Source organism: Aptenodytes patagonicus, chromosome 12, assembly GCF_965638725.1.
Source record: "Aptenodytes patagonicus chromosome 12, bAptPat1.pri.cur, whole genome shotgun sequence".
Lineage (NCBI taxonomy): Eukaryota > Metazoa > Chordata > Aves > Sphenisciformes > Spheniscidae > Aptenodytes > Aptenodytes patagonicus.
In genome coordinates, this window is record NC_134960.1 from 7,712,656 (window position 1) to 7,730,328 (window position 17,673).

The following is a 17,673-nucleotide window of genomic DNA, read 5'->3' on the forward strand; positions in this document are numbered from 1 at the left end:
ACCAGCTCCTATAGAAGTAAGGGAAGGAAAACCACAAGCTTGCAAAGAAATGCTGCAAACCCTACAAGTGCTAGAGCTTTGTTTGAGTTTTCCCAGGTTGTGAGAGCATGGTCCAGGTGTCCCAGAGGCACCAGCCCCAGATCAATGAACAAAATGGTAGGTAAGCCTCTGAGGACGCTGTTCTCCCGGAGTTTTGCAGTGAGTTAGTTGTTAGCCATTTATTTCGCTCATTTGGAGCATGATTTTCCTAGTGAGTCATTTCTAAGGGGGTCTCTTGGGTTCTAAAGAAATGAAACAAATTGAAAGGGACTGACAAACATACCTGCTCTGAAACAAAGAACATACAGCATTTCAAGGTGACCTGTACCTAGCTGCCTAGCTTTGTTTTTCAGCTGTAGAAGATATGCATAAAAACTACCTGTAAAACACCTAAGGTAGGTGACTGAAATAGGTCAGATAAATTGATTTTAGTACAGCTTTTTTTTTTTTTCCTCCTTTGACTGTAAATGGAATCCAGATTTCCTCTGATGGAGCTCTTCATGTTGTAGACATCTGAGTCTGAGGGTCTTCTGGAAAACCCACTTCTAGCCAAAAAAAGCAAATAAAAGGCTGTTCCTCTGGGAAGGAATTTTGCTGCATTTCACAACATAGTATAAACTGAGGATGCATGAAAGAAAGTTATTTGGGCTTTTACAATGAAGACTTCAGTATTTCATTCATGAATTAGCTATCCTAGTGGGAAGCAAATTATTCCAACAGCTCCCATACTCCTAAAATTCTTTAAAAATGAAGTGGATTTAAGATAATTTGCTTTAAAAACAACAGATGCAATGTTTCAGGGTTTCACGAAGTCTAGACAGTAACAGAAAGTCTTCCACTTCTGGTGGCAAGCGAGCTTAGCTCTCTGCCTCTGTGTCTGGGGTATGACCAAAGCAGGCTGTTGACTAGCCAAAATGTGAAACGGAAAGAAATATGGAAGAAAACCAGCAACCCTTGACTCTCCAGGTGAGGTTCTTACACTGTAGTCCATGCTTATTTTATACATGGCAAATTCCTTTTTTCAAGTCAGGGGAACCAGTCCTGAATCATGCACAAGATGGTCACTGTCTTTTGGTGCATGAGCCCTTATGGCTTGTGATCTACCCTTATAATCTCAAAAGTGTTTATTTTCCTGGGCAGGGCAATCTGCAAGGCCCAAATTGGGCAATTGTCTGCAGAGTTTCTTTTCAAACTCTTTTATCCCCCAACCCCCTCTGAAGGACATTTGCCATCATTGCATCAGCTTGGACCAAATTCTAAAACCAACTTTTAATCCTTGCAAGAGTCCCTGGTTGTTTGATTTCTTGTCCTTTCCCCTTATTCCTCCTCAGTTTATTATAGAAAGAAAAAGTCCAGATTATTATTCTGCTTTCATTACCATATTTTTCCTTGCTTCAATATCCATTTGATATTGAAATGCTACAGCTCAGCAATTTGCTATAGATTTGCTAGTCTGTGGAACAAGAAACCTCAGTGGGGAAAAACATAGCAAGTGTCATAATGAACAGCAGAGAAAATGAAGGCAAATGACTGTAGAAAAACAGAGAGGGAGAGCAGACCTGGCTGTTGCACAGCCTGGGAAGCAGCACTTGTTGCTTTGGGACCTTCTCCTGGCTATGACAACTGTGCTGCCCAGTTTTTAACCTCCTCCCCTGAAGAAGCAGTCATGCAGAGCTCTTGGATGCAACAAACCACACTGGGATTAGTGCTGTATTTTCATGCATCTATACCAGCTGAAATAATCTGCATTTTTTTTAAAGTACTGTGATTTGTAGTAAGTCCTTAGTGTCTTGCACTTGGTGCTGGCTGAACATCCAGGGAATCTCCATCTTCTTCTCCTACTCATGTGAAATCAGAGGGAGAAACAAGAAGCACAAGGATTGCTGGAGGATGGACCAGACATAGGAAGAGATACTCTAGTATATTTATTTTCATGTTACACACAAATACATATAACCAGCTCTGCAGCTGAAATGTACATTTAGTTTTACTGACAAGCCATGGTTTAAACACTTCAAAACACAGTAGTGTCCAAAAAATCTTCATATAGACTTAACAGAATTGTCCACTTGCTGTCATGATGCTTTTTCCAGTGCTGAACCTGGCATTAGATCTAAGTATCATTCATTGGCAACGCAAGCAATTCTTCTCTCCTTTAAGTGCTTCCTTGCAGCGCATTTCGAACTGTCCATGTTTTGTTCACAGTGCTGGAGCGTTGCCCCTGCACTCCACACTTTTTGCTCACATAGTTGCATGTTTCCCAGAGGGAAACAGAAGCAGAGAAATAAATCAATAGACAGTTCTGTCTAGGAAGTCGTGCTTGATTTCAAATAAATATATTTTTATCACACTAGACCACTTTGGGGGAAAGTGAGTTTTTCTCAGCCAGTTGCCAACATTTTTCAGCACTTGGCTATGAGAGCTGCTAAATGTATAAATAAAGGAATATCATCGTCTTTCATGACATCTCTGTCTGTCTTCCCAGTGTTTTCATGTTTGGATCCAGCTTCCAAAATTCAGCCAGGTAAATATCAGAGCAGAGTGATAAATAACTCAAGCACCTACCTTTTGGGAAGAAAAGCCTCCAGTGGACATCGACTACTTTCTAGAGATCTGCCCTCAGGAACAAGGGCTGTGCTGTCACAGGGAACTTAACTCGGAGGACTCAACCTCAAGCCAGCCCACATTTTTTTCACTGCATTTATTTTATTTTTAGCAGAATTTAGAACAATTTTGACATGTCTCCCCCAATAATGCTTTCACAAAAGGTTTGGCTTGGTGCAAGACTACATGTTTTCATCTTTCCTTTTGGTATTTGGCCAAAAAAGCTCAGTAATTTTTGGTTACAGGTGTCACTTATTTTGACTGATACCAAATTAAATGTGCTAAAAAGTGCTTTTAGAACAACAAGAAAAGTTAGTTCAGAACAGGAGATGAGTTCCTGGTCATTTGCTTCTCACTATTTCTCTTCTAAAATTTCCCCATCCATGCACACTTCCTCCCCCCACCACTTCCCCTTCCTCACAAAGCCCTTTGTCTTCCCTAGGAACAAAAATTTGACCATTTTATTTAAGATCACACAAAATCTTCACCCTACAGTTTCACATCCCAGCCTTGACTGTGGGTCTGTGTGCTCATCTGCAAGTCAGAGATGCATTTAACAACCCTGAGCTTTGCAGCCAAGGTTGCAATTCTCCCATGAAGGGAGGAGAAGGGAGCAACATCACTCATGGATGGCTCTGTGCACCAACACAAGACGATGTCTGGTCCTAAATGCACAGGATGCATTCAAAGAGCCACAAAATCTTGCAGAAGAATGTCTCCATCATATGGTGGATGTGAGTGTATCAAACTATACTATCTCCTCACTCCTTTGGCTGGGTTTCTAGGACAGCGGAGAAGACACACACTCAGTGGTACACAGCTGGGATAAGGAGGATAACCCCTGGGCTCAGTGAAGGAGTTGCACAAGTGAGGCACAGGGTGAGGGAGGAAATCCCGCGCAGCCTCTGCCCAGGCAGTCCTCAGCCCGTTAGTGGGAGTACAGAGGTCAGTGCCCTGCACGGGGTGGGAGAACAGGGACCTGGGCAGCTCACAGGCAGCAGGGCACGACTGGCACAGCAAATCCAGAAGGAAAACACACTTTAATGTCTGGTGGAGGGAAAAATGATAATACAAAACTCATTAGAAATGTAAATGTCACTGATAAAACTCAAGTATCCACTTGGGGGTGGCAAAGTATTTCAGCTGTGTCTTCAGGGAGCAGGAATTGCCTTTCCTCTCCAGGGCCTTGTGTGTATCTGTTACCCTCTCCAAGGCTTGTTTCTCAAGATTGCAGCTGGTAAAATGGGTCTCACAGAAAACATGGGCTAAAATTCCCCTTGTGCTGCAGGAAAAGGTGACTCACCAGCTGCCATGAGCCCCCCCCAGGTCTCGCCTTGCCTAGGACTCCCACAGCGAGAGGCAAAACAGAAGACTTTGGGGCAAACAAGGTAAGAGCCCATTGTAGCGGGAGTATAACCCATTCCTCCTATGGTGGGAGATGTCATCTGGATCCCCAGTGACGAGACTGGAATAAGCTTTTATGCATACAGTGTATCATCTTTCAGGAACTAATGTTCTTATTCGTTATGACAACTCTGTGTACTCTGACTATGTAAGTAAGTCCCAGCCCCTTGATGACACACATCGGATGATTTTCCACATTCAGGCGTGCCAAGCCTGAGCCCAGTGTGGTGGCTAAACCTAGCCCTGCGTCATGATGCACAAGGGAGGCATTTCTCTGAAACACAAGCAGGCTTTGAAACTTGGGACACAGAGGTTTATAAAAATCTCTGTCATGTAACGGATTCACCCTGTCCTCCCCTTACAAAACTCCGTAGGGTTCTGACCTTGCAGTTAGTGGAGCTCAGGAACTCATCAACTTGGATGTAAATGTGCCACCTTCAGGATCTGTTTGCATGGCTGGGATATGGGAGAGTTTCCCAGACCTCATATTGTGCTTTGTGGCAAAAACTGAATTCAGTAGATGCAAAATCACTGCAAAACTCTCTTTTTTATTGCCTTTGTATCAGCTTCTCTGATCCTGCAGGTTTTTCCCAATTCCATTGTGAATGGTTTCCAGCCTGTTCCTGGTGGTTGTTAACCCCATGTAGAACTCTGACTTCTGCATTCCACCTGGTATGGGCAGGTGTGAAGTCTGCTGAAGTATGACCGCAGGGCTTCACTGGCAGAGACAACACATAAGTATCTGAAGTTCAAGCAATGATAAGAAGCTGTTGCAAACTGCAGGACATGGGGCATAGCAGGGACCTACCACAGTCCATTTGTACATGGTCAGGCTCAGTTCAGGCAGATGGGCAAAAATGAAGCTGTCCGATACACAGGATAAGCCTGCAAAGACTGCAGACATTTCACATTCCCTGGGCAGATACCCGCCACTAGCTGCATTTTGGGCAAAGGAGTCACACCAGGAACATCCTCAGGTCCTAGCAATGGCTATTTCCCAGGTAATGTAGATTAATTTGTGGCATGCACGTGCCATTTCAGCATCGTGTAGATATTGTCAGACATAGTATGAGGAGATATGGTAGTAACATTGAGACTTGTTAAAATTAACCCATTGAAGGGTAGGTTTTTTGACAAAGTGATTCAAGGCCTTAATCACCACTCCCCACCCAAATCTTCACCTAGCTCAGAAAGCAAAAGTTTGCTTTTCATAATTATTGGCTCCCTGGTTCTTCTGGCCCAGAAATAGCTACTGCTGGTGTCTGATGTTTATCAGCCCAGATCAGAGTTGTTGTTCATGCCTACTTGCTCATGTTGCCAAGAGCGGCTTGCAACAGCTACACCTTGAGATCGTAGGGGAGAGAAATGAGACTGGCCTGCCTAAAGCTAGAAGTGGGTAGGCAAGGCTTGTGCAGCAAGTTGCCCCATTTCAAACAAAATAAACTGATGTTTAGGCTGGTACACAAAAAGCCATTCGGTAAGACTTGGATAAGCTGTGCCTCCCTCCTGTGCTGGTAACTTTGGGAGTGTGTCTCATTTTTGTAAAGCAGCTCTTTGCTGGCATAGCTTGCAGCCAGTAAGCTGAGATTTCCAGCCTTCCTATTAGCCTGAGGGTAATATCATGCTTCTCGACCACCTGTTAAGTACAGTCTCCTTGTTCATTCATTCAAGACACGTCTGTGAGCTCTTCTTGCTGAAATCAGTCTTTTAGGGGGGTCTCTTCACTTTTTGTTTCTTAAAGTAATTTTCTTTAAATTCTCTCTCACCTGGATCACAAGATGGAAAGTCACAGACCAGTGGAGAGCTGAGAACTGCTGACAGATGTCCTGTGGGTGCCAGGGAGACTTGTGTCTTCAGCAGAGTCCACGAGATTGTGGTCCTCGACCACAAAGATGCTCTGCTGGGCAGGAATCCTGCTGGTGGGATGGTTAGGGGCCCAGTGCTTGCAGCAAGGAGAGATCACACTGAGGAAAGCCATTCTGAAGCGCTGGGACAACAGATTGTAAATGATGGGGTTCACGGCAGAGCTCAGATAGAATAAAACACCTAGGAGAACAAGGGTGGTGGAAAGGAGAGAGAGACCTCATTTTTGTGTGGAACGAACTCAGAAGAGGAAAATCTCTTCATTACCTATGCTGCTCCACCAAGCTTGGGTGCAAGGGTGGGGGCAGCGACAGCACGTCTCTGCCTGCTACCATCCAGGTAGAGGCGGAGGGATGTCTCGCCAAGGCCGGCTCAGGCACTGCAGCACACAGGGAAAGGAAAGTGGGAGAGAGTATCAACTGGAGCTCACTGTCTCCAGCTGTTCAGGAACCAGCTCTCTCTTGAGCTGTACTGACCTGCCTCCAGCACAGCCCTCATCCCCACAGCAGGATTTGCACAGCTGGTGCCCCCATCAGAGCTGTCAGAGGATAACTTCCAGCCGAGGGGAGCTAATTTCTTAAAACACATCAGGACAATTGCACGAGATTGGATTTGTCTGATCTGCCTAATGGCCACATTCAGTGTTTTCCCATGGCAGACTGAAAATAAAATTCCTTTTCGAAAAAGCTTTCATTTTATGGTTGGCAGGGCATAAACATTTGGTGATATCACCCGGTTCTGAGCAGTATGTAAGTCTTTTGTCTTGCCATTTGGTAACATTTGCTGTTTGCCTGAGAGACCCTCTGGAGGATGATGCCTACTGCTGTGTATTCATTAAAAGCAGCTGAATGACAGCAGACTTCATTTCTGAGCATTTCCAGAAGGAAAAGCAGCTGGTAATGATGTATGATATCCTATTTTTATTTTTGTTTTTTTAATTCTTTGTGAATATTCAGACAACTGTATTGGACAACATGCCCAGATCTTGAAAGTTGCAGAAATTTGCATGCTGTTTTTATTTAAGTCACGATTCTCGTCACTGTCTACCAGACCGCAAGAAGCTTTTCCATGCATGTCTCAAGTCACCTACAAAATAAATGACTACATATTTCAAGTAAACCACTCACAATTACTTTTTTTTTCCAGCCCCTGTGCAAATGGAAGAAGAAAGCTTTACCTGACACCACGTGAATTAAGTTGAATACATTAGCCAGAGGCTCAGTCCATTCCACAACAAAGCTGAAGAAGAGTCGATCTATATGGAATGGAGCCCAGCAGATAGCAAAAACCATCACGAGGACAACTAGCATGGAGAAAGGGGAGAAGAAAAACAAGTCAGTTATGGAAGGGTATGGTTCGCTAGCCTGCACAGAGCAGAGAGAGTTCAGAAAGCTGGATGAAAGACTAAATATACAAAATTTATTCATTGTTTCAAAACTTTTGCCATCCTTTCTGTCTTTCTGCAGTGGTCACCGAAAAACATTACCAGCTAAAAGAACAAACTTTCCACTGATTTCTGTGTTGGATAACTTAATGCATGTGCACACAATGACATTCAAACAGAGCAGGCAACAGCCTGGTAGTGTTGTGGCACGTACAGAGCCTAATGAAGAAACTGACAGCGAGACATCTGGATTCATCTGTGGTACCTGGGACACACTGACTCCGTTGTGCCTTGGAGTTAATTTCCTCTGTACGCTATTTGTACATGACATAGCAGCATAAGGCCATAGGAACCATCCGCTGATGATAAGTCTGTTTGGGTGCACTGTTCAGCATGAAAGAAAAAGAGTCTGCCTGCATGCGCAACTTGGCTTGTGCTGGCTCTAGTAAGGACTCTTGCAAACCCATTCCAGACTTGGGTCCTATGAACATCTGTGGTCACAGTCATGGGGCACAGAAAATCAGGCTGACTTCAAAGTACAATTTCCTACTTCAGAAGGTGACTTAAGCTGCCTAAAAGAGTAATGTTGTTGCAGGAAATATTGAAGGTGATTTATGTTTCCTGCATAAACACCATCTCAGGAGCAGGGTGATCTTTGCCTTAAAGACAGCCCTAAATCAGGAAGTGATGTGGGTGCTTTCAGGGTGGTTGGAGCACAAATTCTCCTGAATGCTATACAATGTGCAAGTCTGCCTAGGTCCTACTTTTTCTTGGGAAGGTCTAAGTAGTTAAGTCAGCAGTAGGTGATGTATGTGGCTTGGCAGGACCTTCCTGTTCATGAGCAGAGCTCGTGGTGTGACGCAAAACAGATGTACATCCTTCTTTAAAAATGTACAAGATAGATAGACTATTTTCACTGAAAAAGAGGGATCCTCCCTAGAGGGCTGCAAGAGCCAGGTATGGAGTGAGGGACATTAGAGAGTTGCCATGCAAGCATCTACCGCGTAGGTTTGCTCAACCTCTTCTTGTGCTGGGGAGGAAAATTTGCCTTCTGAGTCTTTTCATAGTTAGCCATGGTGTTTCATTCCCATGCCCTGTAAGTCCACATAAAACAGCAATAAGCCTTTTTTTTTTTTGATCACAGCTACTCATCATCACAATTCTCATATCCAGTGAATTTACTTGATACCCTGCAGGACCTGGTCACCCTCTTGTCCATGGTAAATAAAACACAAAAGGACTCTCTACTTACACAACATCTTGGTGACTGATTTCCTGGATGGTCTTTGAACATTCACAGCCATTTCCTCCACTTCCAAAGATTTGTCTCCTTTCAACTGGCAAAAGGAGGGAAACCAAAGGAGAGCTTAAACAGGAGATGACATCCCCACCAGACATAGCCTGTTTGCTATTTTGATAGCTGCAGTTTGAGAAGGCAAAATTTGGGGCAACTCAGGACTCACTGAAAAAAATCTACATTTAAATTTCAGTTTGTGTCTAGGGAAACACTGAAGCTTTAGGTTCAAAACAGCCTGCAGATTTTATGCATCCGAGACTACATATTTACAGCAAATTTGTATTTCAGTTCCCCACTTGTCCTTTCTCAATGAGTCAATATTTTGTTCACAGTTTGTGTTCGATTTCAACAGCATTTTGCTAGGCATTATTTTCTCCCCTAGCAAAATATTGTTTGTTTGTTTATTTTCCTAAAAGGGTTTCCCACAGTTAAGCACAAACCAATGATCAAAAAAATACCCAGAGAAGCCTCAGTGAAACACAGCTGTAATCACTGGAAAAATTCCTGTAGAATTCAAGGGAGTTCATTTCATGCCCTGAGTGTTTGGACTAATTGATATTCAATCCATCTAATGAACAAAATACATATACGCTCTCTTGCAGACAGCCGGTGTGCCTGATATGCACAGATTCAGCCACATACTGCTCAATTACAACAAGGTGTTTTTTTTTTTCTCCCGTAGTTTTTCCTGGACTTCTGAAAAATGGTCATAAAGAATAATAATCTGATCCTCCCTAAAATGCTTCTCCAATATGCTTACGGCGAGAGCACTGGTGCTCTGGTGATGAAAAGACCCGGGCTAGATAATCAGGACAATTGCTTTGATTATAAAAGAAATTCATCTATAGAGAGTGCATAATTGGACCCAGCTTCCTGAAGTGGGAACTTCTGATTAGCCAACAGATTTGGAGTGATGTTTTTTTCAACTGAGAGAAACTGGAAACAAAACTTTTAATTACATGGGAAAGAGTATCAGGAATGAGGGAAAAGACAAATCAATCTCGATTTGTAAAAATCTTGTGAAAACACGCTAGTTGTGCCATTTTCTTTTGCCTTTTACGCTGTGACTTTGCTTCCTGATTTTTGATTAACAATACTGTGCTGTAAGGATGATCAAATGAGACCTTCTTTCAATGTTCTATTTATTAATAAAACCCATAAAAGGGAAACATATGTAAATCAAATTATATTCAATTATAGTGCAATTCAGCCTCTCATGTTTTACATTATTCCCTTTGTAACTTTTAGTCATAGCCACAGTTGCTTAAGGAAGAGACTCAGTTGATTTGAAACACATCTAGCAATAAATGTCTGCTCAGATTGATTATAATCCCTAGTTTCCCTTCAGTGGTTTTCAGTCTCAACAGTAATCTATTCCAGGCATATTCCAAAGCCTCAGAGAATACAGTGCTCTGATGCTGTAATAAACCAGACACACATGTATCTTTGTTTTTCACCTTCCTCCTGTCATTTTCATGATGCTATAAGGCTCCTCTTTAGCCTCAAGTGATAATAGATGGAGGTGTAACTAGTCAGAATAACTCAGCAGTTGCAATTTAATAAAACAATGAGTTATGACAAAGTGGAAGGAAAAAAAAAAAAGAAACGAGTCCATGGCAAAGGTTGTAACTTGAGTTTATGCCAATGGTTTGATACAGGGAGAACTCCAGAGATGGTAGCGGTTACTTTTACATCACTGTGGATGTATAAGGCTATGTTGGGTTGTCTGGAGATGAATGTTACCCATTCCCTGTAAAAGAATTAAAAGTGTCTGGAGCAAGAAGCTGAAAATTGGATTTCCCCCCCACATCTTTATTAGTTACAGCATGCCATACTAGAAATCAAAAGGCAGAGTGAAATTAAGGCCTCACCTATCCCCAGGCAAACCTAGTGAGGCCACTCCGCGAAAGCAAGAGAACTGTTTTCTGCCTTGGCCTGTCTGACACAAGTGGTGACCAAACTTTCTCTCCAGCTGATGGAAAAATTGATATTTAAAAACCGCATGGCTTGCGCTAAAGCATGCAGTCCTGCCTATTTCAGTGATTTGGCTGAAGCAGTTGCCATGTGTCTGCTGAACTGCAGCCTGGGTGTACTCTTAGCTTACCCTCATTGCAAAGGAAAATGTGTTAGTGGGTGCAAGATTTGCTGAACAACCTCCATGGAAAGGGAACAAACTCTTCCAGGAGCGTGCTGGGCTCTGCAGAAATTAGCCAAAGACAGTCACTGTCCACAGATGATTCTGGTTTTAACAACTGGGCATTTAGGGGGCAAAATAGATTTTGATGATAAAATCTGGACCAGCTGTGCATTGGCAAGAATAAGTTGTCTCGATTCAAAGACAGCTGAAATAAAAATTACCAGTGTGTCCAATGTGTTACTGAGGGGAAGTGACACTAAAAGAAGTGTTGGACTCTTAACAGAAGAATCATCCTGCCTAGTTGAGGTCAATCTAGTCCCATCTGATCATCTAGATCCCCGCACAGATGTCTGAAGTAGGTGGGATAAATAAGTCTTTGGACTCTCCACTCTCTTCATTCACTGTCAAAAATCCTCGTTAAATAGAGTCTGACTTTTAGACAACCAGTGATAACCACCTATCCCTGTGTCCTTTTAGAGATCAGTTTGAAAGAAACGGACAGGGACGTTGCACTGAATCCCGCTGCAATGCAGACTTCTTCCCAAGCAACGCCACCCCATCTCTATCAGCGCTGTGGGGATTAGCTTCTACCAGCAGCCATTTCCCCATGTTCTCATTTTCTCCCTCTCCTCTTCCTCCTCAGCTTTTTGGTTATAGGTTGCAACCAGTTGCCCAACAGCTGAACTGGGTTTAAAGAAGAGCTTGGCTGATTTAGGGATTGGTCCTAAAGGCACCTGTGATGAGGACCCCATGAAAGAGGCAGCAGGAAGCTCCCACAATCACATCTAATGAGACTACAGTGTAATCATCAGTGTCCTCTTCTTTACACTACTGCTGGGACTATCTGTTGACCATAACATTGCAGTATTAAACCATCAAGCCTTAAAATTATTTCCAAGTAGATCATGAGGTAATTGATCATGAGGTAATCAACTGGCAGCTCTGTTAGCAATAAATTTCCCAGTGAAAAACACAAATGTATTTTTTCCTTTTTGCAAGGAATAAAATTAAAAATTAACTCAGCTACCGTATGACCCATGTTTGCTACCTTCTCACAGCTGCTTAATATGTCACGCGTTTCCTTCTATATTGCATCCTGAGGCTCTCCTGAGCACTGGCAAAGCCTGAGGAAGAAACTTTGGTGAGGAAATGGCCTTTCCACAAAGCCTGGACTTGGAAAGGTTATGTCTCTGTTTGCCGAATTGGAGCTCTTGTACAACCTTTGGATCAACTCTGAGCTTTTCCACTACAGTCTGTGAGCAATACCTGGCACTCAGGAGACTCTGGAGTGTTGCTGAAGGTTCACAGATGTCATCCTCTATGAGTAGATAAAAAGTTTCAACTCTTGAAAAATTATATATATATACACACACCTTTCTTCTGACATTTCTGTTGAAAAAAATGAAATTATCTTGCCTAGTGCAGTTTGGAGCGCAATGCAGATATACCCAGGACGGATGTTGTTTAAAATTTGGAAGTCTGAGTTGGATATACAGAAAAGCAGAGGCAGAAACAATGAACGCTGCAGCCCTTAGGAAAGACAGCTTGAACATATCTGTGAATACACAGAAGTCCTGGGGGAGCAGCCCTTGTCTGGTACTTAGCTTCTCTTCTGGGATGGGCATTAGGAATATCTGCTGCCACAAATAGAAGTTATTGCAGCCTTCAAGACTTCTTTTTATTAGTTTGGGGATTTCTCTTTTTATTTTGTAACAGCTATATTTTCAGCACTTTTTCCTCCCTTCAGGTCTTATTTTGCAAAATTTTTAGTGAAACTATGTAAAGACCCCACAACAGCCACTGGGCAGTGGGAATAATTTAACCCATCCATTGCTTCGAAGATCTGCTGTGTGCTATGGATTTCTGGCAGCTAATCCTTGTGGCTTTTCCTGGGTAAGGAAAAATTGCTTCTGTATAATTTCAGATAACAGTAAATATCAGCCAGCACAACAAAATGATATATACACCAGCAGAGATTTGGTTGAATTTCTTGCACATTTTTCGGTGAGTTCGTTCATCTCTACTAGCATATTGCATCCCTTTCTTCTGTACGATCAGACACAGCTTTTTAAACTTTAAGTTATATTCAGTGTGATGAGATAGGATTTATATTTTCAAAATATATGTAATGTATGAGAAGAAAAAAGTCATCAACTCGCTATGATTAGCACTGCATTTCAGCGTTGTGCTACATAGTTTCATAATACTGTGATACTGATTTTTTTATCCATGTATTTAAATGATGAATACTTGGTAAAACTAGTCTCACTTTCTGAAGAGAGAATGAATATGAAATCTAAGGTAGCCTTAATTGCTGGTGAAACTATGCCATAGTTATATAAAGAAACGATTGCTGAATTTGCTAGCTGCAGCAATAAGGTAGCATTTCAGTTTATGACAGCTTTGTAAGTTTTAACAACTGAATGTTATCACCATCTCCACGGAAGGAGAAAAATAAAGTAATGTAATGTAATGGAAATTCCACAGTCACAAGAAGAGGGAAAACAAATAATATACAAGATTCAATCACTAGCCTGCTCCTTTTTATTCTTTTTCACATTTTCCTTTTGGGCTATTTCTTTCTAGTCCCTGCTGCAAAGGTGCAAGTCTCTGAGAGGCTGGAATCAATCTACAGACTTGGATGTTTAAGTAACATTCAAATGTGAGCAGCAGTGATGGTAAGTTTTTAAAAAAAGATTGGGGTAAATTATTCCCCAACATAGCCATATTAATTTGAGAATGGGTTTACACCAAAGGAGGTGGAGCCACTGTTTTCAGAGGTTTGAAATACTTTTGCTTTTTTGGGGGAAAACAGATGGGCGAGAAAAAGGTGCAATCACTTAAAAGGCACATACAGACACAAACATACAATAATGAGCTAAGGAAACACTGAGCACAGTTGGAGTAGGACTTACTCTGAGCCCCATCAGATAGTACAGCACACTTATTACCCCCATAGGCAGCACATAGAAGAGAAAAGAAGTAATCTGGACAATACAGTTGTAGATCCACATGGGCATGACTACAGTGCAGGTAGCAGAGCCAGGGACCAGGGTGCCATTGGGGAAATACTGCAGCATGATGCCGTGGGTGCCCGTGTTGGGGAGGGAGAAGAGGACAGAGAGGACCCAGAGCATCACGATGGTCCTCAGGGCACGCTTGCGAGTGCTCTCCAGCTTGGCACGGAAAGGATGGAGGATGGCAATGTATCTCTCCACGCTGACTGTGGTCACGCTGAGGATGGAGGCAAAACACACCGTCTCAAAGAGCGCCGTCTTCAAATAGCAGCCAACGGGCCCAAACAAGAAGGGGTAGTTGCTCCACATCTCGTAGACTTCCAGTGGCATCCCGAAAAGCAGCACGAGCAGGTCTGAGATGGCGAGACTGAAGAGATAGTAGTTGGTTGGGGTCTTCATGTTCCGGTGCTTGAGGATTACCAGGCAAACTAAGAAGTTACCTACCACCCCAACAACGAAGATCAAGGTGTACACCAAAGCCATGGGCAAGAACAGATGGCTCCGTCTGGGCCCACATAGGAAGGCTAAGTAATCCTCAGTGCTGTTTAAGTACCCCCTGAAACGTTCTTCATGTAGAGCAAGGTGATTAAACCAGGAGATATTACTGATCCAGGCCATTACTGGATCTGCTGAAATGTTTCAGAACTGAGATCCGGTCTCCTTTAAGTTTCTCTGTGCTAGTTTGCTCACTTTTTGCAGAGAGAGGAAGAGAGAGGGGGAGTTGTCTTGCCAGACCTAGATGCACAAAGCCACTGAGAGATGTGAGTGAGTGTTGCCTGGCTTCGGTTAAGGTTTTGCCGTTGTAACAGCTGTTCCCCTGCAAGGAGTCCCTTAGCCAGAAAGCCCCTCCTTTCACACATATTCATTGGCTCGCTAAGTGCATTAGATTACAGAGTAAGAAAAGAGGTTCCAGCTACTTGTATCAGCTCCCATAGCAGATGCATTTACAGAATCAGAAATGTGGGATTTAGAGAGCTGGGAATCTGAAATATAGGATGTGAGACAAGCTGCAAGATGTTTGTATTTGTCAGAGGGTGGGACACCAGACAGAAAAAACAACCCTGAAAACTCAGTCAAAAAAGCTTTTACAAAATTTTATTGATGCTACATCCAGTTATGAGCCACAAGCAAAAAAAAAAAACAACCTGGCATGATTTTATTTTTCCGATCTCTGCTGATTTTTATTTTCTGCTGTCTACGGCAGCAAGTACTTGGAAACAGAGTTCAATCAGTAGAAAGCCAATCTGTTTTTGTAGTCATTCATGTGGAGTTAGGCTACTATAATGTTTCAGCCTTTTTTTAAGCACTGTATTTTTTTTTTCTCCTGAAATCCAATATCGGATTTTAATTGCTCTTCTTATTGATATAAAAATATTTTCCCACTTTCCTGGTATGCTGGAATCTGATCCCATATTCTTAGATAGCCTTTTTTGGGGAATCTTTCTGAGGACCATATTATTCCAAAGACATATTTATTGCCTCCGGGACTAAATTTACATGATTTTTTATAAACTCTTATTTCTTCCTGAATGACAACCACTCTGCAAACACCTTCTGAGACACAGAAGTGTATCCTGCAAGGATGATGGCTGTGTCAAAATAGACCATTTAGCTCCTTATGAATGCTTGATTCCTTACTGAATTTCTCTAAACCAAAAAAGCTTCAAATTGCATGGATGTCAACTTCTGAGATTCAGAAAAAGTTTAGCTGTTTGGAATCGAAGAGTTGCAAAAGCTGAGGGCTAGTTCAGGGGATTTTGTCAGCTTGATGTGCAATTTGTCTGCCCAGTACCTCTCACTAGCTCTCACTTTTAAGTACCTGCCCAGTCCCCCTCCTTGAAGCCATGTAGACTTTTTACATCCCTAACGTCCTTTGGCAAGGAGCTCCTTGGGTCTACTATCTATGTGTGAAGAACCATCTTCTTTTCTCTGTTTGAGCCTTTAGCTGAGTCTCCCTGGCTACTAACCTAAGACTGCATATTTCTAACCACCCAGGAGCAAAAGAAAAGCCCTTTTGGCTGGCATGTCCTCCGAAATCCTGACAAGAGCAAGTTTTCCAAGGAAGATGCAAACTACTCCACTATAAGTGTCTAGACAGTAAACTGATCCCACACAAAACCTGTTTTCTGACTCTTAAGAATTGAGGCTGTCTTAGATCCTGTTTTCTTTACTCCTTCCCTCTTTAACTTCTCCTGGTTTAGTAGTAGTCCAATAAACTTGCAAGAAAAAATACTGGAATAAGCACAGACTGCCTCAAAAAATAACAGCAGGAGGTAAAGAACCAAGGTTTGGTCCCACAGCGGCATATTTGATGTGTGGAGCCTGAGGATTACTGTGCATTCATTTAAAATGTTAGAGGCATGGAAGATACCACAACAACGATACTGAAAGACAGAAGCATGTCTCTTGTGATGACTTTCGGATCTGCTGAAGTTATCTCGCACATAAACTCTCTCCGGCAGAAAGACCCTACTCCTTTATTTTAGCATTGCACAGAGGTATTTCATTCACCAGATTGAAAGGTTTTATTGGATTGGTGAGCTACAAGTGTACTTTTTTGACCTATTTGTCCCTTTGTAAAGGATTCATCTTAAAGAGATTCCTTGTATTTGAACAATGTTGAAAGAATGTGAATTTGATTTTGATCTACTGTTGGTGTAAGAGGTAGGAACAGAGGAATCATTAGTAGGGTGCCTGGTCGAGACCAGGATTGACTGTTTCAGAGCACAGTAGGAGACAAGTATTTGAGAATTTGTGCAGGACTAAACACTTGCTGTACCTCTGCTTGACCTTCAGCGGTTTTTTCCCCCTTAATCTCTCAACAATATTTCATTTCTTTCCATTTCTTCTTCCCTCCCCAGTAAGTTCCACCGCTCTCTATACTGCATCATAACTGAGGTGAGTAAACACTTCTAAAGTAGCTACCAAACTGGTTTTCATTTTTCTTCTTACACATTAACGTCTGTAAAGAAACTGAAAAAGAAACTTGAGGTCTGTTCAGCTTGAACTCAATCTTACAGAAAAGGAAACCAAAATGGATTGAGTTATTTACTAAAAAGCCAACAGGGCAGCCATACCCATTACGATCTCTATGAGAGGAAAGCAATGGGCTGTAGAAACACATCAGGTCACTTGAAAGTGTGGATATGCCAGGCCCACCTGTGTCTACTTCCACTTGTTCTCCCTCCTGCATCCTTTCTGATCCTGCTGGGCTCTGGTGCTGACAAGCTGTAGGAATAGAAGTACAGAAGAAAAACTGGTCGATTTGTCTAGCAGGTAACCCCTGGAACCATGTCGCTATGACCACAATTAAGTGGCAGATGGAGATGACAAGGAGAGTGGAAAATATATTTCAGTTCATTTCTTGAAGCTTTATTCAGTGTTCTTTATCATATCTGTCTCAATAAGGGTAGGAGAGTGTGTCTAACCAAAGACTAGCTCTGTCTCTGTATGACTGGAAATATTTTATTTTTACAACTGAGACAGAAAATAAAAACAGATTTTCCTTTCGAAAGTAATATTAAAGCATTTGGTATTTTTCACTATAGAGCACACTTCATTGGTGCTTGCTGTAATACACTCAAAGGAAGATGGTGTGCTACATGCTGGCCTTAGAATTGTGGGGTTTTATGTAATAGTAATGCAATTAATGTAAAGTAATATTTACATTAATGTAACGTACACTATGTGATACATATTAAGGTAGTGTGATATTTGGCAACATTAACCCAGACAAGGGTTTTTGGCATGGTAAGTGTCACTACTAGTCAGAGCGTGGCATTATCTCCTTAGCACTGACTATGCCCTCATGCTGGTGATATCTCTTGTACTGCATTTACATTGTGGAATCTTTCCCTTAGCCAAAGTAATGTGCTACAGCACTGAGAGCGGGAAAGTGCACATTTAAGAAGAGGTAAATTCAAGTGCC

At 42.3% G+C, this 17,673-nt stretch overlaps 1 protein-coding gene across 1 annotated transcript; it reads right to left on the reverse strand.

The window, feature by feature from the left end:
- Nucleotides 1–5,728: 5,728 nt before the first annotated feature.
- On the reverse strand, nucleotides 5,729–14,363 carry NMUR2 (neuromedin U receptor 2). Its single transcript, XM_076350222.1, has 4 exons — nucleotides 13,644–14,363; nucleotides 8,547–8,631; nucleotides 7,088–7,213; nucleotides 5,729–6,093 (listed from the first exon to the last, which is right to left on the reverse strand). Exons 1-4 carry the CDS (start codon nucleotides 14,361–14,363, stop codon nucleotides 5,834–5,836), a joined length of 1,191 nt encoding a protein of 396 aa, XP_076206337.1. The 3' UTR covers nucleotides 5,729–5,833.
- Nucleotides 14,364–17,673: the final 3,310 nt, after the last annotated feature.

Bases quoted from the DNA above. Each gene is read 5' to 3' on its own strand.
- NMUR2 (XM_076350222.1), bottom strand. From the start codon at position 14,363: ATGGCCTGGATCAGTAATATCTCCTGGTTTAATCACCTTGCTCTACAT. The intron at 8,632-13,643 runs GTAAGTCCTACT...TCCTTTTGCCAG, and splicing joins ACTATCTGATGGGGCTCAGA to TTGAAAGGAGACAAATCTTT. The intron at 7,214-8,546 runs GTAAGTAGAGAG...TCTCCATGCTAG, and splicing joins ATCAGTCACCAAGATGTTGT to TTGTCCTCGTGATGGTTTTT.